Consider the following 25,558-nt stretch of genomic DNA (forward strand, 5'->3'; position numbering starts at 1 on the left):
ATCTTCAAAAAGGGCAAGAAGGAGGACCCAGGGAACTACAGGCCGGTCAGCCTCACCTCCATCCCAGGAAAGGTGATGGAGCAGCTTATCCTGGAGGCCATCATGAAGCAAGTGGAAGAAAAGAAGGTTATCAGGAGTAGTCAGCATGGATTCACCAAGGGGAAATCATGCCTGACCAATCTGATAGCTTTCTACGATGACATGACTGGCTGGGTAGATGAAGGGAGAGCCGTGGATGTTGTCTACCTGGACTTCAGCAAGGCTTTCGACACAGTCTCCCATGATATCCTCCTAGGGAAGCTGAGGAAGTGTGGGCTGGATGAGTGGTCGGTGGGGTGGATAGAGAACTGGCTGAATGGCAGAACTCAGAGGGTTGTCATCAGCGGCTCCGAGTCTAGTTGGAGGCTGGTAACAAGTCGTGTCCCCCAGGGGTCAGTACTGGGCCCAGTCTTGTTCAACTTCTTCATCAGTGACCTGGATGAAGAGTTAGAATGTACCCTCAGCAAGTTTGCTGATGACACTAAACTGGGAGGTGTGGTAGACACACCGGAAGGCTGTGCTGCCATTCAGCGTGACCTGGATAGGCTGGAAAGCTGGGCAGAGAGGAACCTGATGAGGTTCAACAAGGGCAAGTGCAGGGTCCTGCACCTGGGGAGGAACAACCTCATGCACCAGTACAGGCTTGGGGTGGACCTGCTGGAGAGCAGCTCTGCGGAGAGGGACCTGGGTGTCCTGGTGGAGACAGGTTAACCATGAGCCAGCAGTGTGCCCTGGCTGCCAAGAAAGCCAATGGGATCCTGGGGTGCATCAAGAAGAGTGTGGCCAGCAGGACAAGGGAGGTTCTCCTTCCCCTCTACACTGCCCTGGTGAGGCCTCATCTGGAGTACTGTGTCCAGTTCTGGGCTCCCCAGTTCAAGAAGGATGAAGAGCTACTGGAGAGAGTCCAGCGGAGGGCTACAAGGATGGTGAGGGGACTGGAGCATCTCCCCTACGAGCAGAGGCTGAGGGAACTGGGCTTGTTCAGCCTGAAGAAGAGAAGGCTGCGAGGGGACCTTATAAATGCCTACAAATATCTGAAGGGTGGGTGTCAGGAGGATGGGGCCAAGCTCTTTTCAGTGGTGCCCAGTGACAGGACAAGGGGCAATGGGCACAAACTGAGGCACAGGAAGTTCCGTCTGAACATGAGGAAGAACTTCTTCCCTCTGAGGGTGACGGAGCACTGGAACAGGCTGCCCAGGGAGGTTGTGGATTCTCCTTCTCTGGAGATATTCAAGACCCGCCTGGACAAGGTCCTGTGCAGCCTGCTGTAGGTGACCCTGCTTCGGCAGGAGGGTTGGACTAGATGACCCACAGAGGTCCCTTCCAACCCCTACTATTCTGTGATTCTGTGACAGGTTGACCATGAGCCAGCAGTGTGCCCTGGCTGCCAAGAAAGCCAATGGGATCCTGGGGTGCATCAAGAAGAGTGTGGCCAGCAGGACGAGGGAGGTTCACCTTCCCCTCTACACTGCCCTGGTGAGGCCTCATCTGGAGTCCTGTGTCCAGTTCGGGGCTCCCCAGTTCAAGAAAGATGAAGAGCTACTGGAGAGAGTCCAGCGGAGGGCTACGAGGATGATGAGGGGACTGGAGCATCTCCCCTACGAGCAGAGGCTGAGGGAACTGGGCTTGTTCAGCCTGAAGAAGAGAAGGCTGAGAGGGGACCTAATATATGCTTATAAGTATCTGAAGGGTGGGTGTCAGGAGGATGGGGCCAAGGTCTTTTCAGTGGTGCCCAGTGACAGGACAAGGGGCAATGGGCACAAACTGAGGCACAGGAAGTTCCGTCTGAACATGAGGAAGAACTTCTTCCCTCTGAGGGTGACGGAGCACTGGAACAGGCTGCCCAGGGAGGTTGTGGAGTCTCCTTCTCTGGAGATATTCAAGACCCACCTGGACAAGGTCCTGTGCAGCCTGCTGTAGGTGACCCTGCTTCGGCAGGAGGGTTGGACTAGATGACCCACAGAGGTCCCTTCCAACCCCTACTATTCTGTGATTCTGTGGCTTACAGAAAGAGTGCAAATGAGCACAGGGTGCTCTTTTACTTCTGGCCGTTCTATGAATCCCTTGCCCTATTTACCTGCTTCAGTATATACAATCCAGCTGGACAGACCAGTGTTGCAAACACAGGAACTCCGATTTCACACCATGTGAGCTATTCTGGAGAGGCTCCATCACTAAGTCCCCCCGCTCTGCCCCATCCACCCAAACCTGGACAGAGAGCGGAAGGTCCATGTTAACCAAACAGCTGTATGCCTAAGAGCTGTTAAGGTCCTTGAGTAGAGTTCATTCCAGCAGACAAGGACGTCCTTGTCACAATCTACAACTTTCTCTTATCTCTCCCTTACCAGGGTAAGGGATAACTTCAAGATACTGTAGTAATGAAAACCAAGAGTGTAACTGAGTCATGGTACATACCAGGACAGCCTACTCTGCTGGGTTTTTCTTAAGATACTTCACCAAGAGTTAAACCACATGACGCAAAGCAAATACAACAATTACAACACTTTCACTCAAATGTAAATACATAACAATTCACTATCTAGCACAAGAATCTTTCCAATAAAAATGCAGACAGCCAACTTCTTCCTCCTGTCTTTTCTGAATGCAAGTCTTTGGGCCAGCCTTCTTTGATAAGCATTTACAAAAGCTATCTATAACCTAATTTACAAAAGAAAGCTAGTAGACACTTCCACATACTATCACGAGACTTAATAACATACTGTAAACTCACTTAAAAACTAAAATATAAATTAATATCAGACAATTAACCTTACAGCATGAGCTTAAAACAGAGGGAAGTTATAAATTTGCAATGCTTTGTTGGTTTCTTCACCAATATAGGAAGCAAATAAATCACTACTTTAGCAGTCATTGTTGCTTTTACGTCAGAAGTACAATTTAAAAAAGATCGTCCATGTAGATTCATGTAAGTTAAAAACATGATCATGAATCCTAACACTGTGCAAAATGAACACATTACCCAGGCGACCATGAAAAGCAATGTACCAAATGAAAAGGAACAGAGAGGAAATCAAACCAGTGAAAGTTTTCACATTTTAAAAGAGAAGACAGAGCTGCACGGGAAGAAACAGTATGGGAAGTCTGTAGGGTTTGATGGTGAACAATAAGCAGTTGAGTTTCTGGAGAACTGAGAAAGGGTGGGAACTGGTTTGATAATGGGGCAATTGAAACATTAAATGCAGTGAAAGAACTATATTCATATTGCACCTGAACAGCTTTTATGTATTTGAAGGAAGATGATTTTTTTGTCCCAGCTTACTCTGGCATGACATAATTTACTGCTACATATTGAGAACAACATCTGTAACATTGTGTCATGCAAATGAAAATATTTTAATGGATTAACTAAATGATAAGCAATAAAATAGTTTAAATACCAACTGTTTTAAATATTGTACTTTAGAACTGTAAGATGAAGGGAGCAACCCGTACCTCAGACTGCTACCTTTGAGGCCGCTCCTCTCTGAACATTTACCAGCTAACTCAATGTAAAAGGTATCAAGCCAGATCTTGGTGGAAGCCTCTGGTCCACTACTGTTTTACAGGGGCTCTTGTCATAGGAAGAAATTAATATCAAAACCAGAGACTTCTTTTTGCAAGGCTAAATCAATTGTTTAAACAGATTTGTAAGCACAATTACAGTACGTATCAAAATAAAATAAAAAAAGCATACAAAATCTTAGCAATAATGGTAAAGCTATTGTTTTGCAAGATGCCAAGAGCTATTTTTAAAACAGGTTGGCTTATAGGTCTATGCACAGACACATGAAACACCACAAACTGAAAGGGACTGTGTTAAGTAAGACTTTGTAAACATTCCCACTGCTCACTAGATACTGACAGAGCTGATGCTATCTTGTACTGCCATCTGCAGCCAAAGCACAGGCCTGCCGTTCCTGGGAGAGGGCAAAACCCCTCACAATTCAAGCCTTGTCACCTGAACGCTGACGTACACCACAACTATGGTACAGACATTGGTTGTTTCTTTTAAAGGGCACTATCAACCACCACATTTCAGTTCATCTTTCCACACTGGATAGACTGGAACTAACATTCTTCCAGGCACAAGAAACCTGTCATTTATTTCCAGGATACCTAGAACCAGCAGCTGCTACACATAAAACAGAGCAACTAATTTCTGACACAGAAACACAGCTTGTCTGCTGAAATCAATATGGAGATTCATACACTAGGATTTTCAAAATACAAATAAAGTCACTTCATAAAATTCTACAAGCTACATTTCAGTAATACCTCACTTAAAGGAAGAGCTAAGTAAGAGATATCCTCGAGACAAACTCCGTGTGTGGCTCAGTGCAATTTCTACATTAACAAGAACAAATCTTCCCATGTAGGAAGCACACCTGGGTAATACTGACTGACATCTGAAGACATAAGGCTATCTTTACTGTCAGCTCCACACTTTTTAAAATGCATACACACACGTCTAGGGCAGAGGTCTGCATCTTTTACATGGCCTTACAAGAAAACCCGACACATTTCTGACATAGATCAAAAAATTCTTTCATTCAAGCTTGTTCATGGTCCTCCTCTCCCTTTTTTGTCATGGTGCAGTTTTAAAAGTTTTTTTTCCAGGCTTGTTTTTCTGGGTTTACTCCTAACAAAAGGTAGGGTAGTCCTTAGTCCTAAATCCTCCCATATCAACACGTTCTTGTCAAACTGATTGAATATAACAGTCATGGTTCAGAAATATATCAAAAAATACAGCGACAGGGATATATGAATGCATTGGCACCTTAAGCTGAATAACTTAGTTTAGTTAGGGTAATTGTAAAATGCTTCCTGCACTTATCTCCATGCAAAGTGAACCTTTCAGATGCTGTGAGATACCCAAAACCACTTCTCATCACATCTGCTGATATGCTAAACTAAACCAAATAATATTACTCTAAACCAATTAATCAGCTTCTTGATGAATGTAAGAATACAAGATCCACCCTCCAAGTTACTTTTTTTGTTTTGTGACTGAGACCTGTCAGTATTCTGGAAAATTGCCTGCATAGAAAGAAAACGACAACACTAAAGCCCCTCCTCACCACTACCACCCCCACACTCCCCCCAGCTGCTACATAAACATACGCTCCTATTTCTGTCATTCGCTCCATTAACTTCCCAAAATTCATCACGGGTCAAACAACAACAGAAGGCTATCGTTTCTGAGAACATATGTGCTCTTTCTGCTGTTTCACATCTTCTACACTCCTGCCAAAAGTTTCTAACAAGCGTAAAATTAAGTCTTTGTATTCCTAGAAACAAAAAGCCATGCCTCCACTTAATCATTTTTATACACCAGCTAAGCCAAAACAAGCAACTTGTATTCACTAGAATATATGTCAGTTATGATCTCTCCTCGTTTTTCTCTTCCCTTTCCTGTGTAGCCTTCTGAGACCCTCTCCTCTCTTCCTAATATACAGGAAGTATTAAACATATTCATCTGCAATGCAAATTTAAGTACAAAGGGTGACAAATCAAAGGACTCTGAAGGAGAAGTGGTTTTCACAAGTTACTCTCAGAATAACTGCTTGTTCTTGAACCAGGTAATCTGTTGTGACTGGGAGGTGATGTGTGACTTTCAGAATTCAGCTGGATTCCTGGCCCCTAGGGCTCATCAGGCACAGATGAATTCAGCTCGAGGAGGAGCACGCAGGTGATAAGCAGAATCTTACTTGCCATCCTCCCTTCTCCAGATGCCAGTGTATAATTGTACACGCAGCCCCATTTGATCAAACCTACAGCAATAACATCAACAATAACTAAAGAATATAGCATCTGGATAGTCTGCTAATATAAGTACATTCTGTCCAGCTTTGTCAAGATACAACAACACGGAATGAAAATAACACCCATAGACTTCGGAAGGTCTCTCTTGTATCAGCCCAGGAAACTTCAAGTAAAGTAATTTCAAAATTCAGTTAACAGCTGATAGACAGTCCCAAGCAGTACCACTTGATACCCAAAAGACTTTGAAAATGTCAACTCGAGTAATCCTTATATATTGCAATCTGGTGTTTCCTTTTAGAAGCATAAACCAACGCAATGAGAGAAAAAGAACATCCTTTTCAAAAAAGCATTTCTCCTCAGCCTCCTTTTGTCATCAGAGTTAACCAAACAATCACCCCATTCTGTTCATATCCTACCTACACCTCCCCCTTAGATTCTGGGGAATAATCTACTCAGTCTCTTCTAGAATTTTACTGGTTTTGGTATTGGGAGAGAAAGTAAAATCTACGTATCTCAGAATAATTGCTGTTGGGTGCATCTTACAACTTTCCTTTTCCCTTCAGTACACATTACAGTCACTTCCCGTATGAAAAAAACCACTATTGAATACAGTAGCAAAAGGAAATCCTTACAACAGTTTTACCCAATCAAAAAAAACTAATAGATCATCCTGTTCCTAAGACATAATTCTAACAAGATTTAGAACACAATAGAAAATACATAATTTACAACTTAACTTGGACTTACCCGTGGACTGGCTATGCACAGGAAGGATGGCAGCTCAGTCACCTGGCAGCACCGTACACATGAGGTAGCTGATCTCCTTCGATGTATGACATGATCTGAATAGCCAGTAACTGCTTTACAGTGGCTACTGAACACGAGGTTCTGAAAAAAAAAAAAATTTAAATTAGGAAGTTACTATGTCTACAAAGAGAAACTCCTCTTAAATCTTGTAATCACCCATGAGAAAGACAAAGGACATTCACCACACATTTCTCTTCGAAAAAGGAAACTCTACACATCTTCTGCAGTGACAATGTACAGGAACTTTGTGTAATTATCAGAACATTCAAATCCTGAAACGGCTGAAACCAGAATAGCTCGTATCAATATTTGCCTTTACACTCAGCTGGAACCAGAAACAAGTTTCTCCTTCTTTGAACCTTCTGACCTTAGCTTTTCTAAAGCAGGAAGTACAGGAATATTCTAGCAGGTCTGACCATCAAGCTATTTTCTAGTTACTGCTTTAACTGTTCTAAAGCATTGGTAAAATGAAATTTAGCAGAGAAAAAAATTAAGACTCTAAATGAGACTAGACTGGTATCTTTGGACTTCTCTCTTTTCCAACCTTTTCTTTGGCTCTGAATTTTATCCTGAAAACTTTCAAGGTGCTAGCACAATCATTCACGCACATGAACACACCCACGTGTAAAACCTGGAATTTGCCACAAGTGTTATCAATGTCCATTTGGTCCAGAAAAATATATTGACTCAAAAGTGAGGGCAGGAGATAACACTGCCGTTTAAAGAAAGGAAAGTTCTTTGAAGATGCTCAACTTTATGCAGAAACATAACAGAAAACTAAATTTTATTCACTTGCATGAGTTACTATATTTCCTTTTTTATTGTAAATACCTGCATCAAATGATGAAATAAACTGCTTATAGGCTAATTTTTGCTATTGAGTTTTTATTCTGACTTTCCTATATTCACAGCAACCAACTGCTACATATTATTACATATAATTGTTTCCTATAGTATGCAGGGCATTCTTCTGCATACTATAGGAAACAAGCAACAAAAAGAAGAAACATTAAGAAATACACCTCTCACTGCCACAGGATCATAGTATGTGCCCTCCTGACAATTCTTGCATTTCACTGAAGTAAAAGGTAAACAGCGTCTAAAGCTTTGGCATTGTTCTGCCCCTGTTCCTAATGCACCAAAATGAACTGCATACTGCTTTCTATTTTACATAGCCCCCAAATTTTCTGCAGTCCTGGTGTTTGAAGTTCTAAGCGTCAGGTTACATGACAGAAGCAGACACCTTGTATATCACATCATACACTGGATATATGCATTCCTACATATGTGAAAAAAATGCTAGAAAACACCCACAGCAGTAGTCTTGTACGGATCATGCATTCTGGGCCCTTTCTATTTCCAGGTGTAGACATACTGGGCAAGATGCAGATGGCTAGTACATAATTTGGAACCTGCTGACAAGGGAGAAAAACGGTCTTACTGTGCACATGTGCTAGCACCACCTAAGCAATACAATCAGCAAATCCTAGCATGTGAATCTTTCTACTGGTGTGACTTGCGGTCTGGAGCTGGCAAAAAGAAAGTTCATACTCTCTGTCTGAACATCTGCTCCGCTACGTAAAAGGTGAGAGCAGAAAGAGCTGACGACAGTCTTTCACTGACACTCAGCTGGACTAAAAAAGCACAGGTCAAAGCCTGGGCCACACTGGATAATGTGAAGTGATCCCAAAGCCAGGCTCTTACTCAGCTGGCAAATCTTTATCAGTAATGCTAGCTTAAGCAACAATTGTTTCACAGGTTCACTCCTGTCCCTGCAGAGTCCGTTCTTGTCGGCCTAGCTGTCTGTACTCATTAAGATGCTAATCAAGATGAAAACAAACCCTCCACTCCAAGTTAGTTTTGTGATCTGTTTCACCCCCTGGTAAAACAGGCCGTGTGCTGAAACAGCAGAGTGGGCAACACAAGGCTGGGAGCACACGGCTGTGGAGAATGGATGCAAATGCTGGTTTACTCATCCGAGGACCAGAAATGGTGGCAACAAAGAACCAGCGCTGCTGCCGAAAAGGGGGGGGCCCTTCCCACGACACAGCTGTGCCACTTCTTGTGCTAGGTTTGTTAGCTGTCACACCCCTCCAGAAGCGTATTTAGCTACGCATCTAACCAGAGGACAAATTCAACGGATATGAAAATCGAAGGTTTTCTCTGGTCAACTCATGCAGGGATGTGACAGTGCAGATGCGACACGAGCAGAGGCAGGATTTAGTGGCTGGGAGTAACGAACTGGGAACTAGAGGCCTGTCAGCCTGACCTCGGTGCTGGGCAAGATTATGGAGCGATTCATCCTGAGTGCGCTTACCGGGCACGTAAAGGACAACCAGGGCATCAGGCCCAGCCAGCATGGGTTCATGAAAGGCAGGTCCTGCCTCACCAACCTGATCTCCTTCTATGACCAGGTGATCCGCCTAGTGGATGAGGGAAAGGCTGTGGATGTTGTCTACCTGGACTTTAGTAATGCCTTTGACACTGTTCACCACAGCATCCTCCTGAGAAACTGGCTGCCCATGGTTTGGATGGGTGTACTCTTCGCTGGATAAAGAGCCGTCTGAATGGCTGAGCCCAGAGAGCTGTGGTGAACAGAGTTAAATCCAGCTGACGGCCAGTCACAAGTGGGTTCCCCAGGGCTCAGTTTTGGGTCTGGTCTTCTTTAACATCTTTATCAATGATCTGGATGAGGGGATCAAGTGCTCCCTCAGTAAGTCTGTGGATGACACCAAGCTGGGTGGAAGTGTTGATCTGCTTGAGGGTAGGAAGGCCGTGCAGAGGGATCTGGACAGGCTGGATCAATGGGCGAAGGCCAGCTGAATGAGGTTCAACAAGGCCAAATGCCGGGCCCTGCACTTCAGTCACAACAACCGCATGCAACACTACAAGCTTGGGGAGGAGCGGCTGGAAAGCTGCCCGGCGGAAAAGGATCTTGGGGTGTTGGTCGACAGCTAGCTGAACATGAGCCAGCAGTGTGCCCAGGTGGCCAAGAAGGCCAACGGCATCCTGGCTTGTATCAGGAATAGTGTGGCCAGCAGGAGTAGGGAGGGGATTGTACCCCTGTACTTGGCACTGGTGAGGCCACACCTCGACTACTGTGTTCAGTTTTGGGGCCCTCACTACAAGAAGAACATGGAGGTGCTGGAGTGTGTCCAGAGAAGAGCAACGAGGCTGGTGAGCGGTCTAGAGAACAAACCTTACAACAAGCGGCTGAGGGAGCCGTGGCTGTTCAGTCCGGAGAAGACGAGGCTGAGAGGGGACCTTATTGCTCTCTACAACTACCTGAAAGGAGGCTGTAGTGAGGCAGGTGTTGGTTTCTTCTCCCAACTAAGGATAGGACGAGAGTCAATGGCCTCAAGTTGCATCAGGGGAGGTTTAGATTAGATATTAGGAAAAAATTCTTTACTGCAAGAGTGGTCAGACATCGGATTAGGCTGCCTAGGGAGGTGGTTGAGTCACCATCCCTGGAGATGTTAAAAAAAACTTGCAGATGTGGCACTTCGGGATATGGCTTAGTAGGCATGGTGGTGTTGGGTGGATGGTTGGACTTGATAATCTTCGAGGTTTTTTCCAAACTATGATTCTACGATTCTATGAAAGGACAGCAGGGGTCTGAGGAGAAGAGTGACTTCTCTCAACAACTGCAGGCTACTAGTTGGACTCAGAACAACTGCTTTAGCTCAGAGCCCCTGTCTTCCCCACTCCTGGCCCAGACACTGAGTACGGCTGATTTTACCACATTGGATCAGCACTGCATGCAGTCACAAGAGGTTTCCAGTAAGTCTTAGGACAGCAAGCACTGGCATGCTGATTGTGGCCTGGTTGTCAGAGAGGTTCGTTAACTTTATTTCCTGGAAAGTGAGAGTACAAGAAATGGATAGAGAGGAAGCTAACAAACTGTAATTCCAAACCTATGCAAGGTTTGTTACTTAATTATCTTTTGGAAGCCAATATTGAAGAGCCATCAAAGATGGCATTAGCCCAATTAGAAGTACCCAGGAAGAAACATAAAGGAAAACTCCCAAGAAGGTACCCAAAATGAGAGAAAGACATTATTTTTGTATGCACACAGTATTAGAAGTAGGTTTGTACACAGGCATTAATCCAGTTTTCAGCACCATGGTCCTGTGTACAAATAACGAGCAGGTCACATAAGAAACATCCCTCTCTGAATTCCCTGACATACACAGCCATTAAGTATTCATGAACAGAGCAGACACCAGATACAACAGCGACAGCGGAAACCAACTTCCCATCAGTCACATACATGGAAAAGACCAGGTAAGGTTACAGAACTGAACACAGCCACAGCTCTGAAACTATTACCTTAGTACAACTAAGCCAAGAACTGAAGAGAAGGATCGTTAAAAAATAAGAATGTACACATCTACTGCAACCGTGCAATCCAATGTGAGTGTTGAAAGAAGCTTTCCTATATTGCAAACAGAGCTGTACATAAATATGGGAGATTGCTACCAGTATATTAAGGTCATTAACACTCCTAATTTTTTACAGAAAGACAATCAGCAAAGCAAAGGAGAGACGGGTTCATCTCAACAGATCAGATTTTATATTAATATAAATCACATTAATACACATGTTGTGGAGGTGCTGAGTAAGGGAAGTGAGACCACACACCACAAGGGATTTCTGTGTTTACATGAAGAAACTCATACTATCTTTAGACAGATGTTACCTCAATTTCAGAAAGGTCCTTTAAAAATAAATGTGTTTTTTTGTCTACTGACTTATTTTCATAGTTTGTCTCTTACATCGGAAATGCTGATCTGAGCAGTTAAGAAAAGCCTTTCCAGATTTATACCATTTCCTTTTTCCTCCGTTTCTCCCCCTCCTCACTCCTTACATGTTACTGTCTTATGAAGCCCTAGAGGAAGCCTCCGGGAATTTTACACTGAGTTTCTCAAATTTGGGCTAAGATAAAAAAAGTGAGTTCATTTTCACTCACGACAAGGCATGCTGCTAAAAGACAGGCATGTAAAGGGCAGTTTGTTTTTCAACTCTCTTTTGGGTTTTGCACCTTTTTTGTTTCACGACATGCTATACATAAGCTATGCAAACAAAATTCTGCAACATAGCTAATCTTAAAGTGACTTCATGTGGTAATTTGTCTAACATGCAGGTTAGAAAATAGTTCTAAGAATCTGTCATAACTGCAGGGCTAAACTTCCTTTAGATTTACTGGACTTATCAACAATGCGCTGTGTCACAGACTCATGAACTCTGCTCCTCAGCTGGCTGTTTTCTGTGTAAAAGGTACTAGTTACACCAGTCATTAGTTACAGACAGTCCCAGCACTGGGGCCCCATGAGACACAAGTAATGACTTCCTCAAAGATCAGAAATTATTTGAAGAAACCAAATTATATGTTTAAGTCTTGCCAGGTTGTGCTACAGGTGGGTCTGCAGCCTATCCAAATGCTTTACATTTCATTGTTAATATTAAAACCTACATGTGCGTATTCCACATATCATATTTAATATTTACAATGTCAACTCACCTTCTGTTCTTTCAGAAAGCACAACTACATTCATTTTAATATTTATACACACTAACCCAGAAGCCATGTGAAGATCTAGATTGTCTTTCTACATATGTAAAAATGAATGCTACATTCTGTAAGTGCATACAACTTCTACTCCTTCACTGTTAGGCCACAACACGACATCACACAAGTTTTCCTTAACTATACCAATGAGAGGACAGAGCTACAGTATAGTTTCAGAGATAAGCATTACACACTCAGTATATAAATGGCTGAATGCAATCCCAGGAAAACTAACTGAAAGAAATTCCATATAGCACAGACATTCTAGCAAGCTATACATGGAAACACAGAATATTTAAACACCAGCACAGCTAGAGTTAACTGGCATACACACTCAGTTGGCTTGCTCTTTGTTTGATAACTAGGAGGACTCATTTTGTTGGCTTTGCTGTTAACGCTGCAAAACATGACACCAAGCCCAAGCCCGGTTTCCTACTGCTTATGCGTCTTCAATTTCAACTTCCTCTACACGCTATTCAATTCAATTCTGGCTATCTCCTTTCCCCTTCCATGCTCATGAGCAGAAGCAATATTCCCTAGAGAAATCTGGCACGATCTCACTGTTTCAGAAAAGATTTTTGTACTGCGTATCTGTTAACTGCCCTAGGATGCTTTCCTGACTCTATGCTAGCACTTTTGCGAACCTACTTCCCTGTGAAACGAATCAATGGAGCTACAAGCTAACTCAGGAAATCAACTGCAATTCAGTCATAAAAAGAAAAAACCTTCACACACATCCCAGGCAAAAGATTAGAGAAAAGGATCTTGCATTACACAGTAAGATAAGACATTTAGAGTCTACCAGACAGCAGCAGAAGCAAATTTCAGAGTAGAAAGACACAATTGATAATGCTTGTCCACCAACTCTGAAACACTGCTAGGCTGAAGTCTCTGCTCTCTCCAGCTGCTGCCACAATGTATTGAATTTGAGACGAAAAGAGTTGGTATCAGTCAGAAAACAAGCATCTTACATGTAGAAAAACATCACAAAACTCAAACTTACACACAGAATCCATCCCTGACAAATCATGAGTTTAGTTCTGTTGCTCCAGTAATATTTTTAAGACTTCCAATTCAACAGATTTCTGTCTATAGCAAGTTTTTAAATGTATCACCACATATGAAGAAGATAGCAGCGAAACTGTTTTTCTGTTCAGCACTCTGAACTTTACTAACTGTATCTAATGAACTCATGCTGTTTCCAAGTTTGTTTTCCTCTGTTTTATGAGGACAGAAAGGTTTTCATCACCTCTCACTCATGAGGATTTGCTACTGTCTCCACATTACAGAAGTTTTGCTTACCTGCAGCAAAGTGCAGCTGTGCAAGTTAGGGAAAGACAGTGGGAAATTTACATCAAGCAAGAAATCCCTGTTCCTCAGACAATGTGATCCCTGCTGTTTCTCCCCTTCGGTCTCCATCCAGGAGCGCATGTGATGGAGCCTGTAGGATGCTTTCAGTGACAGGAAAAGAGCTAACCATCTGAAACAAAACACAGTAGATACATTTCTTCACTGCTTGTGAAAGAAAGGCTTGAGTATGTTTACAATGTAACTCTCTGACACAGATGCTTTTTCATAATTTCAAGCTTACTGTATTCTAACTTACAGGAAATAATTTTTGCTAGACATCTTCCAATTATATTACTCTTATTTTCATCTTTTCTAAGGTGGCTTAACTGAATCTAAATGATTAAATCAGAACACACTTGGAAGCACTTCATTTAAAAGGGTCAAGCCCAAGTTAGCCACTACTACTTAAAACTGCGCTGACTTCTCTGTAAACTTCTCCATATATAAATTATACATAACAACCTGCATAACGAATGCAGAATTTATCATAAAGATCATTCAGATAGATCAAGAGAAATTTGTGTTATGTTACTGAAACATAGACAAGAAACAGTAGTCCAAAATAACCACAGCAATAAAAGAGTATTACACTTACAAAGCCCTAAGCAAAACACCTTTATTTATTAATGAAGACTTGATTTTAATCTCAGTTTCTTACAGTCACTGTCTAATTTAAGAGTACTGTCTATTGCAGAGTACACTATAACAGATCACCTCCCTTTAATACAGTTCACGGTGCTAAAAAATCCATTATCCTAAGCCTACGCCTCGGAATTCCATTCCACATTAAAAACAGGACACATGGAAAGCAGACAATATGGCTGGGAGCTGAAGAACAAATATCAACAGCACAAGCTTATTCTAGGTGTGTTAAAACACATGCTCAAGTGCAATTGATAAGCACTGCAATACACCGGCCTTCAAAAGTCTGGATTTTGCGCTTGATAATGCCAGTAACCTACTATGTGATCCTAGGTAAACTCTTCTGTTGCCCTTCGACCATTTAGCATATTCACAATGTCAAATCTTTGTAACACAGGTTTTCTTTTGACAGAGGCATAAAATTGCCTTGCATAACGGTGCCTTACACTTGGAGGAACACTCGAGAAGTTGCTATAATACTAGATAACGACAGACAAACGATAACATTAGGAGGCACAGAAAATGCAGGTTTACAGAGTTGCCTCTAGCATCACCTGTACTTTTCCTATAATTACGAAAAGAGAAACAAAAAAAAGCTGTCCTCACCTGGCTAAATGTCCCTGATTCATAAGGTTTGCCATTTCCGCTGGAGAGACATCAATAAACCGGAGGAAAGAAAAACAGCTTTCTTCATTGATGCCTATGTCATAGAAACACTGAAGTCAGGCCAACACATTTCACAGACACTCTTAGCTGAAAACCATAAATTAACTTCATCAAGATATACATTCTCTGACATATGACAAATCTAGGTGAATAAACAGGAGATCCTAATTTAACCCAGATCTTTGAGAAATACTGAAAATTTAATCTGAATGGCTGCTGCCTGACTCCAAGTCACAGTTCATTTTGCAGTCTGGGCAAGAGAAGGGCATTTACCAAGCAACACAAATACGCTCTAGGCCAGAAAACCATGCACCCAGTAAGGATGTTGATTTCGTCTACTAAGAATCAACAGGCAGCGCGCGCACGTTTGCGACTCCAAAGACATATCTGCCAGACAGCTGACCAGGACACGCATACCTCAGGATGCCTGCCAAACATGCTCCCTCACCCAGCCAGCCAAATGGGTTGGAAGGAGGTGTAAGAATTGGCAGGGGAATGTGAGTATGGGCATAAGGATGCAACAGATATGGCGAGGATGTTGGATACACTGCACTGAAGGATGGGGAGCAGAAGAGGTACGTTCCACTGTTAATGAAGAAAGCCTTTCAGGCACACCCATGTGCACTGTGTATCCCCAATACCATTCATATCTTTTTAACTTTTACACAAAAATTACATCGCCAAAATTATTGTCCTTTCATGGTATGCCAAAAAGGGTACTGCAACTGGTTCTTCTTACTTTAAAAGGGTTTTACACAGCTGAACAGGTCCATGCTAGCAGATTTCAGCATACTAATGCAGCCAGTATCTCTCTTGCTTCCCCCCCCCCCCCCAGTTTTTCCCACCCCAGCAGCTGAGCAATCTAGTTAGCTCTTTTTAGCAAAAAAAAAATCAAATCATCTATAATAATAAACTGTATTTGTCAATATAAGCAGCTTATGTGGGCTTCTTGCTCATAGATTAGATCCTGAGTCACTTGTATCTCATCTACTTTTTACTTGAAAGAGAAGCTGGCAGTTTAACATACAGTACAGAATATACTGAAATTAATCCAAGATCTTCCTGAATTGAATCTGTGAAAAAATCACATTAGACTAAAAAGCCAGCATTAAACCCTTGAAGTAAGTTAAAACAAGACAGGAGGAATGCTACCAAATGCTACAAATGCTACCAGAATTCTAACAAGTTCTAATCAGATTATCTCAGAGGACTAACTGATCTGGCCTCTTAGTCCTCCTCCTGAATAAGACACATTACAACATCACATGCAAGTGTGCAACTGAACTTGCTTCCCGGGAGTGTAAACCTACCCTTCCTATGGAAGAGAGACTGCTGGATGTGGTCTGGTGCAAATGGCGAAAGTAAAACCCGTAACCACCTGAAAACGAAAGCAACAAAACCAAACAAACTCACTAAGCAGGTGTTAACACATACAATGTTCAATCACACAATCAGCAGAAAATGCAGAGTAACCATTCAGTTCTTCACTGTAAGTATTTCAGCACTCCAGACATCTGGAATTGCATGGCAGTAAGAGACAAACATCATCAGTCCACACGCACTCCTCTTCATTTGACACAGAGACAAACCATTGTTCTGGAACTGCATTTTACACTGTAGAACAGTTAGTTTCATCTTCAAACATGGCTATCTGCCCCAAGCATATCTCATAACCGAATGCAAACAAAATTAATCAAAAATTGCCACAGTCGGGGAAAATAGCAAACTGCACTTGAGCAGCTTCTATTCATCCAAGGTAAGCATTAAAAGCTGTCAAGGCACTAGCAGATGCTCACGATCTACCATGTCACAACACACAGATAGCAACAGCTTCCTTAAACACAAAAACTCACTGAAGGGAAACCAGGGTTTTATATGTTTTTTTTAAGAGTTCTTTTAAAGCTTAATTCTATTACGCATTATCAGCAACAACTCTAATTCCTTTCCCTTTCTTACTCCATTAAAGGGATATGTGATGATCAGGATTCCACCAAGAAAGAGCATCAGGTATCAGATGTTTAACAGCTGAATGAACAAAAGAAAACTAGGAATGCATCGCTTGGCCAATGTCATTTAAGTACACCATGTATTGGATCAATTAGTACTTAAAAACCTAAAATAAGTCTAAGTAATAATACTAAATATGCTAAGCTGGAGAGGAAGTGGAGTAGGCTTGCCTGTCCCGTGAGTGGTTAAAGACCCTGATCTGTCCATGACGGTAGATGAACTTTGAAATCTGGTATGGCTTTAGGGAAATGTGAAATGGAGACCAAGTTTCTTGTCGCTCAAACAGCTCTGGATGATTGCACACCTGTGAGAAAGAGAGCATGTCAAACACTGCGAGGAATTAATTTAATCCGATGCAGCATTTACATCCCAAATCAACTATGACTATTGATCACTAAAACTTTAATATTGATTAGTATGTCACAGCTATTTTAGCATATCGTCTCAAATCTGAATACTGCATCACATCTTTTCCTATTCGTATAACAGTTATTGCCTCTCTCTCCCAAGTGAAGGATTTCCTTTAACAACTGATTTGGAACCAAATCAGTTAGCACACGCATGACACTATTTGGCTAAAGCTCTTCTACCCCAACATCCTACTACACTGCATCAGAAACACAACTGAACTGCATGCAAATCTGCATGCCTATGCCATAAATTTTCTTATATGGTGTTTTCTAGAAGCCGTATTTTAGTTCTGTGCTAATGAATGATTACACTTTTAAAAAATTATTATTTAAAATAGCCTTACCTTCCTGAACTGCATGACTAGATTCATGAGACTACTAGTGGTGGTCTGTGCTTGCTGAGTAGTGCCCATTGAGGACTGCAGGAGGTCATCAATAGAGATTTTGTTTTTCAGAGCTTGGTACAACAGTTTCTGTCGACTTGTCTGCTGGCAGTACATAAGAATTTCAATCTGCAAAATATTAATGAAGATTTAGCCTTTTCTAGCTCTGAAATAGATGACAACATCAGTACACACAAAGCAGAGAGAAACATATCTTAAGGAAACCATAACTTTCTCAACTGTAGGCAGTTGCATTCATCTGTATTTCACGATCCAACCTGGGAAGGACTTAACCAATAGGTGTGCTTTGGAAGGCTTAGGTAATGATGTAGGAGACAGACCTTTAAAGTAAGTAAACAGATTCTTAAGAAGCTCTGAAAGTATCACATCTGCAGCTGATCAGCTTAAAAATCCAATCTCAGTGCTACTATCCTACTGTTAACATGCTACCCACTTAGCACCGTCTTAAACAGGTATCAGAGTCCACGATAACGACAGGTGCATCATGCAACAACAGTGTCTGCAGGAATTTCTAGTTTTGAAATTAATAAGCATGTCAGAACAAAGTAGATGTCTCTTAGCCAGTGGTCTCAAAATCTGGGGACATGTTGACCACAAGATAATCCAGTGTTGCTAACATTCACATGAAATTAAAAAACTAACAAGAGAGAAGATTACAATGTTGCCACTATGCATTTCCTGGTCTTTATGAGCAAGCGAAAAGAACTCTAAATCCATGACAAATCCTTCACAAAGGCAACTGGAGAAGTTTATCACCCAGTCGCTGTTGTATCAATCTCCTTCACTTCATTTAGTGACATTTCTGTCAACTTAATCAGGCTTAAAGATTTTTCATTTGTTAACTGTTCACAAAATGTTTTCCCTAGAAGAAAGTTTATTAATTAGGGGTTCTTCAGTTACGTTCACACCTAATGAGATTTCTGGGACATCGTGCCAGAAACTGAAGGTCCATGAAAGGTCTACAATCAAATTTCAGATATGCAGACTGACAAATGAGTTTGCAAAATCCAGATTAGAGAACAGAGCTATGACAATAAAGTTGAAATATTCATTTGAGTAAATACTTTTTCTCACCTTATCCGACAGCTCATTTTCCACATCCTTCTTGATCCTTCTCAACATGAAAGGCTTCAGGATCATGTGCAAGCGGGACAGCTGGTCTGAAGTACAGGAAATGGGGAAGAAGGAACAATTAAGTCACCGAATAAGAAACCTACGTGGTGTTCTACAACAAATTCAGTCCCTAACTGATCAGCCATTTGCCCCCATATGAGTTCTCACAGCACACAGCTGGAATTTCTCCATTGATTTTTCTTTTTTTAAACAAATGCCAAGCTACACTGTTTAACTTACGAATCTAAAGATCTGTTCCAAAGGATGAACTTCTAAAGCGTTTTATGTGTTCTATATTCCTCTGGGCTAAACAACATGGGCTTAAATTTATCTCTATTAGCGAAGAAGAAAGTTTCAAATGAGACATTGATAATTCACAAAAAGAGATCATCACAGTTTTAAGTCTCGCCTCTCAAAATTGTAGCATCACAAAACAGGGCACACTGCATTGACAGACAACTGCAGTCTTTATGATAACCTGTAAAAACAAAGTTCTGAGTATTTGAGAACTTTTAAAGCCTTTACTTCTGTGACAAGTTCCAACTGTGCTGTGTTCTACTACAACTATAAATCAGCTACTTCACCTAGGCAGATTTTTCTACATAATTATCCCCTAAAATTTACTGTGAAGATTGGCTTTTTTAAAATGAATTTTTATGCTTTTCTTCTGAAGCTCGAAATGTGTTTAGTGCTTTGTGTCATAATTTTTATGTCTAGAGCTTGTAACACATTCTGGAGATCTCCAAGATTATGTGCTCTGCAGAAACTTACAAATATTCAAAATACTTGTTCTCCTGCGTTTGGGAAGGAGGATGACTGGAGACAAGTAGCAAATCAACATTTTCACTACATGTTTTACTGTTCCTTACACATGCTACATTACAGTCAGAAACACAAACCTTGACATAAACTATGGACAACAATCCATAACATTCCAACCCCATTATGTACCCTCTGCTTTGGATGACACTTCTCATGCAAAAAATGAGAGAAACTTTATCCACTAGTAGCTGGAAAAGGCAACATATTTTTAACATAAAAACTACTGCAGTTACACACTGCACTCACTCTCATCAATAGCGGATTTGTTCTCTGCATGGCTCTCTATGTCTTTAGAAAACCACTCATTGAACTCTTCATGGGAATCAAACAGCGTTGGCATGATAAAATGCAGCAGGGCCCACAGCTAAAAGGAGAGAACACAGTAGGATCAGCAAGAGTCACCCTGCTGTAGACAAGGTAGTTCAGGATGCCACAGCCTTGCAACTCTTCATGACCAAAATCACTTCACTAGATCACAAGACAGGGCAAAATTATCAAAAAACCCAGCCTCATCTTCTGCCCACCCTCTACCCCCCCAACAAATGTCATATATCTCAATTTACAAAAAAAAAACACTAGAAAGCAGCAAGAAACACAGCACAATGACTTCAGCCAACAGAAGCTAAAGCCGCAAGAATTAGATTTTATCCTGCAATCTACGTATTACCAACCATCAGGTATCCTCAAGTTTTATTTTCACTTGAACACGTGGCACATTTCCAAATTATCGCCTCCCGGAGCTGATTCGATGTTTGTTTGCCAGTGGTTTGCTACAAGCATGATCCCACAACCATGCAAATACAACAGGTTTCTCAACTGTTCACATATATTTAGTATGTATTCTTGTTGTCAAGAAAAGCCCACTATTGTGAGCTCCTGAATACCTCAGCCATCGTGTTCTGGATTGGGGTCCCAGTCAACAACAACCTATTTCGACACTGGAACTGCAGCAGGATCTTCCAACGAACACTGACGAAAAAAATTTTAAAAAAATAATTTAAACTGTTTTTTGCAGAAGGATATGAAACACAAGGTATTTTAAGACTAATTGCTTCCAGTGACCTTCCCAAATTACTTTCGGAGGTCACTGGCTAAAACTATCACAGCTACTCCCTTCTTTCAATTACAGGAAGAAGTAGCCTTTTACAAATTACAATGAAACGTGCATAATTTCTTTAATTTTTCTAAGTATCTTTTTACTCATTTTTCATACCAATGCTTGGATGCTAATAAAATCTCATTATCAGAATAACTAATTTCCCAAAAGAAACAGTTATTATGAATCAGAATGTCGTGTATTTTTCAGACTTGACAACACTAAGTGTACGGGCTGCTGCAGCAGGAGTGCCAAGCTATACATTACAATTCTCTTAAGAGAGGCAGTTTCCAAAGAATGCTGAAGAGACAGCCTTCAATCAAAATGAGTCTGCATCCAAAGCAGTCTTTAACTTACTGTGTACAGTGGCAACTTGGGCAAGGGTTATGGGAAAGCAATTACAGAAGTAAAGACGGACACATCTATTACTTGAAAACAACCTGAAAACTTTCTGGCACAGTCTTATGACAAAGATTGGGCTTTATTGCAGCCAACAGTATTCACAGGGTTCTGACCTTTATTTTTGTCTGGAAGCCACTGAAGGAGGAATCAAAATAATGCATTTAACGGAGCCAATATAAGCAATACACACTACAGACTATTCACTCGGCAGAATTCTTTAAGTAGTCAGGAAAGAAGGTGAACAGCATTTCACACGGTTTTGTTTAAATGTCCTGTACTCCATCTAAGTTTCTGCTCCAGGATTACTTTGTAATTACATTTTACATATTTGGAGAACGAAAACCTAAATGTAAAAAGCTAGTGGATCAATCCAGTGACATACAGTTATACAGATACTTAACTAGGATAAACACTTAAAGGCTCTTATTGTGTGTCAATTTTGACATCTATCAATTTGTGTAATCTTGATGTTTTCTCGATATTCCTTCAAAAGGTTGATACAGAGGGAAGATTTTGTTTCCAGTTAATTTATTACCTGGAGCTACTTTTGAGTGCTTGCGCTTCATCCAGCACCATATATTGCCACTTCACTCGCTGGAAATACTTCACATCCTGTACTACTAGCTGATAACTGGTAATCACCACATGGAAAGGAGCATCCTGAGTATACAATGTCTTCTATAACCACAAAACAAGAAACATGTGTCCACATAACTTAAAAACATTGTGAAGAGTTCACTGTACTTTCAGACTTTTGTTTCATAATCTTTTCTCATTATTACTGCATTTTTCCCCAGCTGACTTCTTCAATTAATTACAACACGATTATTCAACTGGTGGATCTGGACTTCAGCCCATTAGTCCTTGAACAATTTCAGGTGCTTCTTAATGTGCCAGATGAGACCCAGTCATTGAACCCTACAAAACGCTGTTGTTAAATCAGGAACAATCTGACTGGCCTGCAGGGATGGTAGACTTGGGCATCCTGAGTTAGGTTACTTAAACAGAATAAACAGTCCTTGACACTGAAACTTCCTGCTTTATTTACAGAGCTCTAGTTTCTTCAATCAAACTCCATACCGCCCTGAATTGCCCTGTATTGTACTGGTCTCCAGCACAAGAGAAACCTTCCACTTCATTATCTTAATGAAACTGCTACTACGTAGATGAAGAAACAGAACTCTACATCTACACACCATTTAGCTTGGTGGGGGGTAGCAACAGTTTCTGCTTTACTCTTCACAAATAACAAAAAAGGTCAAAGCACATGGGCATGCCGGTATTACCTGACTCCAGAACTTCCTGATCACCTTTCTATCATGGGGATTTCCCCAATAAGGTAGCACCTGGAACAGTACAAAAGTAGAAAGACATTATTTTCAAATAAAGATGTACCTACTCTAGATTTTTATACTACGTATTCTACAAAATGAGAAAGACAGACCTCTTTCTCCAGAACAACGAAAGCGGAAATTATCTTAACACAGAGGAAAAAAAAAATCAGAAAGCACCTAAAAATACTTAGAAACAGAGCATTCCAGGCAAAGGTATCACGTAACTTCTGCCTAGTACAAAGACTAGATCAAGCTATGGTAAGAATCTCAAAATGCCCACTAGTATCTTATGCCTTCTAGTCAGGTTTTTCTAAAAACTAAAAAATTATACTTTGCTTACAGCAGAAAGAGGTCCACCCTCAACCACTGCAGCTAACCCTACAGAACTAATAGGCTTGTTCTCCTGTTTCATGTTCCCAGTTGTCCCACTGGTTTTGTATTTCAGAACTGTTCCCAAAAAATCTGAAATAAAGTTAAAACATCTGGCCTGGAAACATTTAATATAAGAATTTTAAAAAGTAAGCACTACTGCCAGAGAAACCTGTTAATCCATTTATGGCTCAGAGTTTCATGGGTCTCATTACTCAGATCTCTGCAGCGCTGAAGCCAGAGTTCCTGGTTAATGACATTGTACTGCCGTCTGCTGCCTGGCGAGAGCACTACACTCAACTAAGGCAAACTGAGGAATGCTGGCTTCTGGCGTTGCCAGAGCTCAAGTATCTCCATCCCTCAATTGACAAGCTCCAAATTTCAAAGGGCCTTTAGCTGAATATTCTTCCAACTGTTCTGAAATAAGGACGCTAGTTAAAAAAAAAATCAGACTAACAAAAAAGTGATTTCCCTTTTAGCTTATGTATTCTGCCATGGGCCTAATTCACTGTGATTTACTACAAGCATATGATTACAAGCGCTTGTGTATGATTAGAAGCACGAACAAAACTGGCTGAAAAAGACTGATCAAAGTTGTAAACATGTAACAGTCATAAGTTTAGAAAGCTTAGTTTTAAAAAAATGTTCAGTTCCACAGATGAGGCAAACTTTACAATGCAATAAACCCAAAGAACAGCTATATAACAGATAGAAACAGAATTTTTTTTTTAATCAAAAAAGGGATAATTATCTTCTCACAAGCATCCTGACTGCATTTTTTAAACATTTTCTGTATTTCATTCATGAGAAGGAGAAAGCATAAACAGTTGCTCACCTGTTCTACACAATGAACTGATCAAAGGAAACGAGAGAGTAAGTAGACTGGCCAACTGCTCTAATGTTTTCTATTCTGGAGTTTTTAATCAGGGTCCCTATTGCTATGGGCTATGCAAATACACAAATGGATTATTTTTAGGTTTTAAAGTAACTCCTCACTAACTTAAGCATTCCTATTTCTTCTTCAGTTTCTTTAAAGTCTCAGTAATCCCAGTTTATCCCAAAATATAAGCCACTGAAATCATACAGTATTGAGCTACGTTCTAGCACAATGTCTCCTCATATAGATACCTCAAACTATACACCACCATAACCAACATACGGTCTCATCAGGGATCTGCAGAGCAGGCTATCTGATAAAAGGCAAGTCCTTTAATACTGCCCTACCTCAGATCAAGAAATCAAATATTACTTATAGTAGTACTTTCAAGTCTTTTCCTACACCTTATTAAGTAGCCAAGAGAATCCAACAATTAGCCTGGATGTTACTGGTATACTGGTTACTTATAACTACGTCTTTTACTGTTCTTACATACTCTCTGTAAAAAAGAAAATCACATTTAAAAAAGCCTGATCAAGACCTCTTCATAACAAAGGTTACGAAGTTAACAACTCAAATATTTCAACTATGATCTATTCTTCTTTGCAGATGTAATGGTAAGCTTCTGAGACTTTCACCCATCTTTAATTCTGAAATTTCAGCACTGTTTCAGCACTACACATTCTTTTCAAATCTTTCTTTGAAACACTCCAATGTTTTCCACTGGAGAATATGTAAGCAGCTTGTTTTTCAGTAACTGATCGTTCCTGGCTTTCTACCTTACTATGTTTTCCCATTCACAGTATACCCGAGGAACTCCATTTATTTTCGTCTGTTCTTTGTGCCTCACTTCTCTTCTTTTTGTTGATTACTGGTTGTATGTCTACAGTTCTTCCATTCGTCTGTGGTAACAACTGTATTCTCACTCCCTTTAATCTGCTTAGATTTAAGTTTTGTAATCATCCAATCTTGTATCTCATCCAAATAGACATGAATCACTGAAAACACTGCTCTAGCCCTGAAGACAGTACAGAAGACTGAATTATTGTTCTTGTATCTGCTGCCAGGCCCACACATTAGAACTGAACAGCCACTCCCTGCCCCACTTCAATTCCTCACTAAGAAGGTGTCTCCAAGCTGTTACAAAAGGAAAATCATATAATTCAAGTATGAACATATTAAACACTAGATAATTGAATGCTCCAGAGAACCAGGATGACAGAAAAAAGTATCAGGATCAGGCCCGCTACAGAGTTTTAAATTCCAAGGTAATTAGGCATGCAAATGTGGCAAAGAACTCAGGAGAGCAAAACAGTTTGCTTTCGAGAAAAAAGAAACAACTTTCTTGCACATGCTTATTACCTTAAATTTAGGTACAAATCTGGCAAACTCCTGGTGCCAGTTGTTAAGAGTAGAGGCAGGTGAAATTATTAAAAAAGGTCCCCAGATGTTCTCTCTCTGGAATAAAAGGATTAGGGGGAAAAAAAAAAAAAAAGACACCCAGAAATTAATTAGGGGCAAGGGACATAGAGACAGTTTGATACAGCTTTCAACCGCTAAATGACAGTGGCTACAGAAGAGAAGGAACTATACACAACACAACAAAACTTCCCCCCAGCACAGCAGGGTGATACAGAATCAAACAGAGCAGATCTAATGTTTAACTAAGACTTATTTCATAACAGCAAACCAGAACAACCACCACTGTGTTAACCTTGCCCGCTCCTTTGTTTCTGAAAGTTGCCACCTTCACATTACTAACTGCCCCTGTCATTTTGGGGAGGGAAAGAACTTCAGGTGGCACTGGCAAACTTTGACTCCATCACATCACATCAGAACGCAGTCTGGTGAATAACAAAGTTGGGCCATTAGTGCATTAGTAGTTACA

General features: G+C 41.0%; 1 protein-coding gene across 1 annotated transcript in view; it reads right to left on the reverse strand.

Annotated features, from left to right (window-relative positions):
* The window catches only part of INO80 (INO80 complex ATPase subunit), a 72,822-nt gene that overhangs the window by 26,164 nt on the left and 21,100 nt on the right, over positions 1-25,558 (reverse strand). Inside the window, exons 14-25 of the mRNA XM_075426107.1 lie at positions 25,033-25,128; positions 22,377-22,436; positions 21,626-21,768; positions 20,477-20,561; positions 19,839-19,956; positions 18,732-18,817; positions 17,598-17,765; positions 17,014-17,147; positions 16,147-16,214; positions 14,777-14,870; positions 13,481-13,658; positions 6,550-6,690 (exon numbers count right to left, since the gene is read on the reverse strand). Coding sequence (XP_075282222.1) covers positions 6,550-6,690; positions 13,481-13,658; positions 14,777-14,870; positions 16,147-16,214; positions 17,014-17,147; positions 17,598-17,765; positions 18,732-18,817; positions 19,839-19,956; positions 20,477-20,561; positions 21,626-21,768; positions 22,377-22,436; positions 25,033-25,128 — 1,371 coding nt within the window. The remainder of the gene's footprint in view (positions 1-6,549; positions 6,691-13,480; positions 13,659-14,776; positions 14,871-16,146; positions 16,215-17,013; positions 17,148-17,597; positions 17,766-18,731; positions 18,818-19,838; positions 19,957-20,476; positions 20,562-21,625; positions 21,769-22,376; positions 22,437-25,032; positions 25,129-25,558) is intronic.

This window comes from Opisthocomus hoazin, chromosome 7, assembly GCF_030867145.1.
Source record: "Opisthocomus hoazin isolate bOpiHoa1 chromosome 7, bOpiHoa1.hap1, whole genome shotgun sequence".
In the NCBI taxonomy this organism is placed as follows: Eukaryota; Metazoa; Chordata; class Aves; order Opisthocomiformes; family Opisthocomidae; genus Opisthocomus; species Opisthocomus hoazin.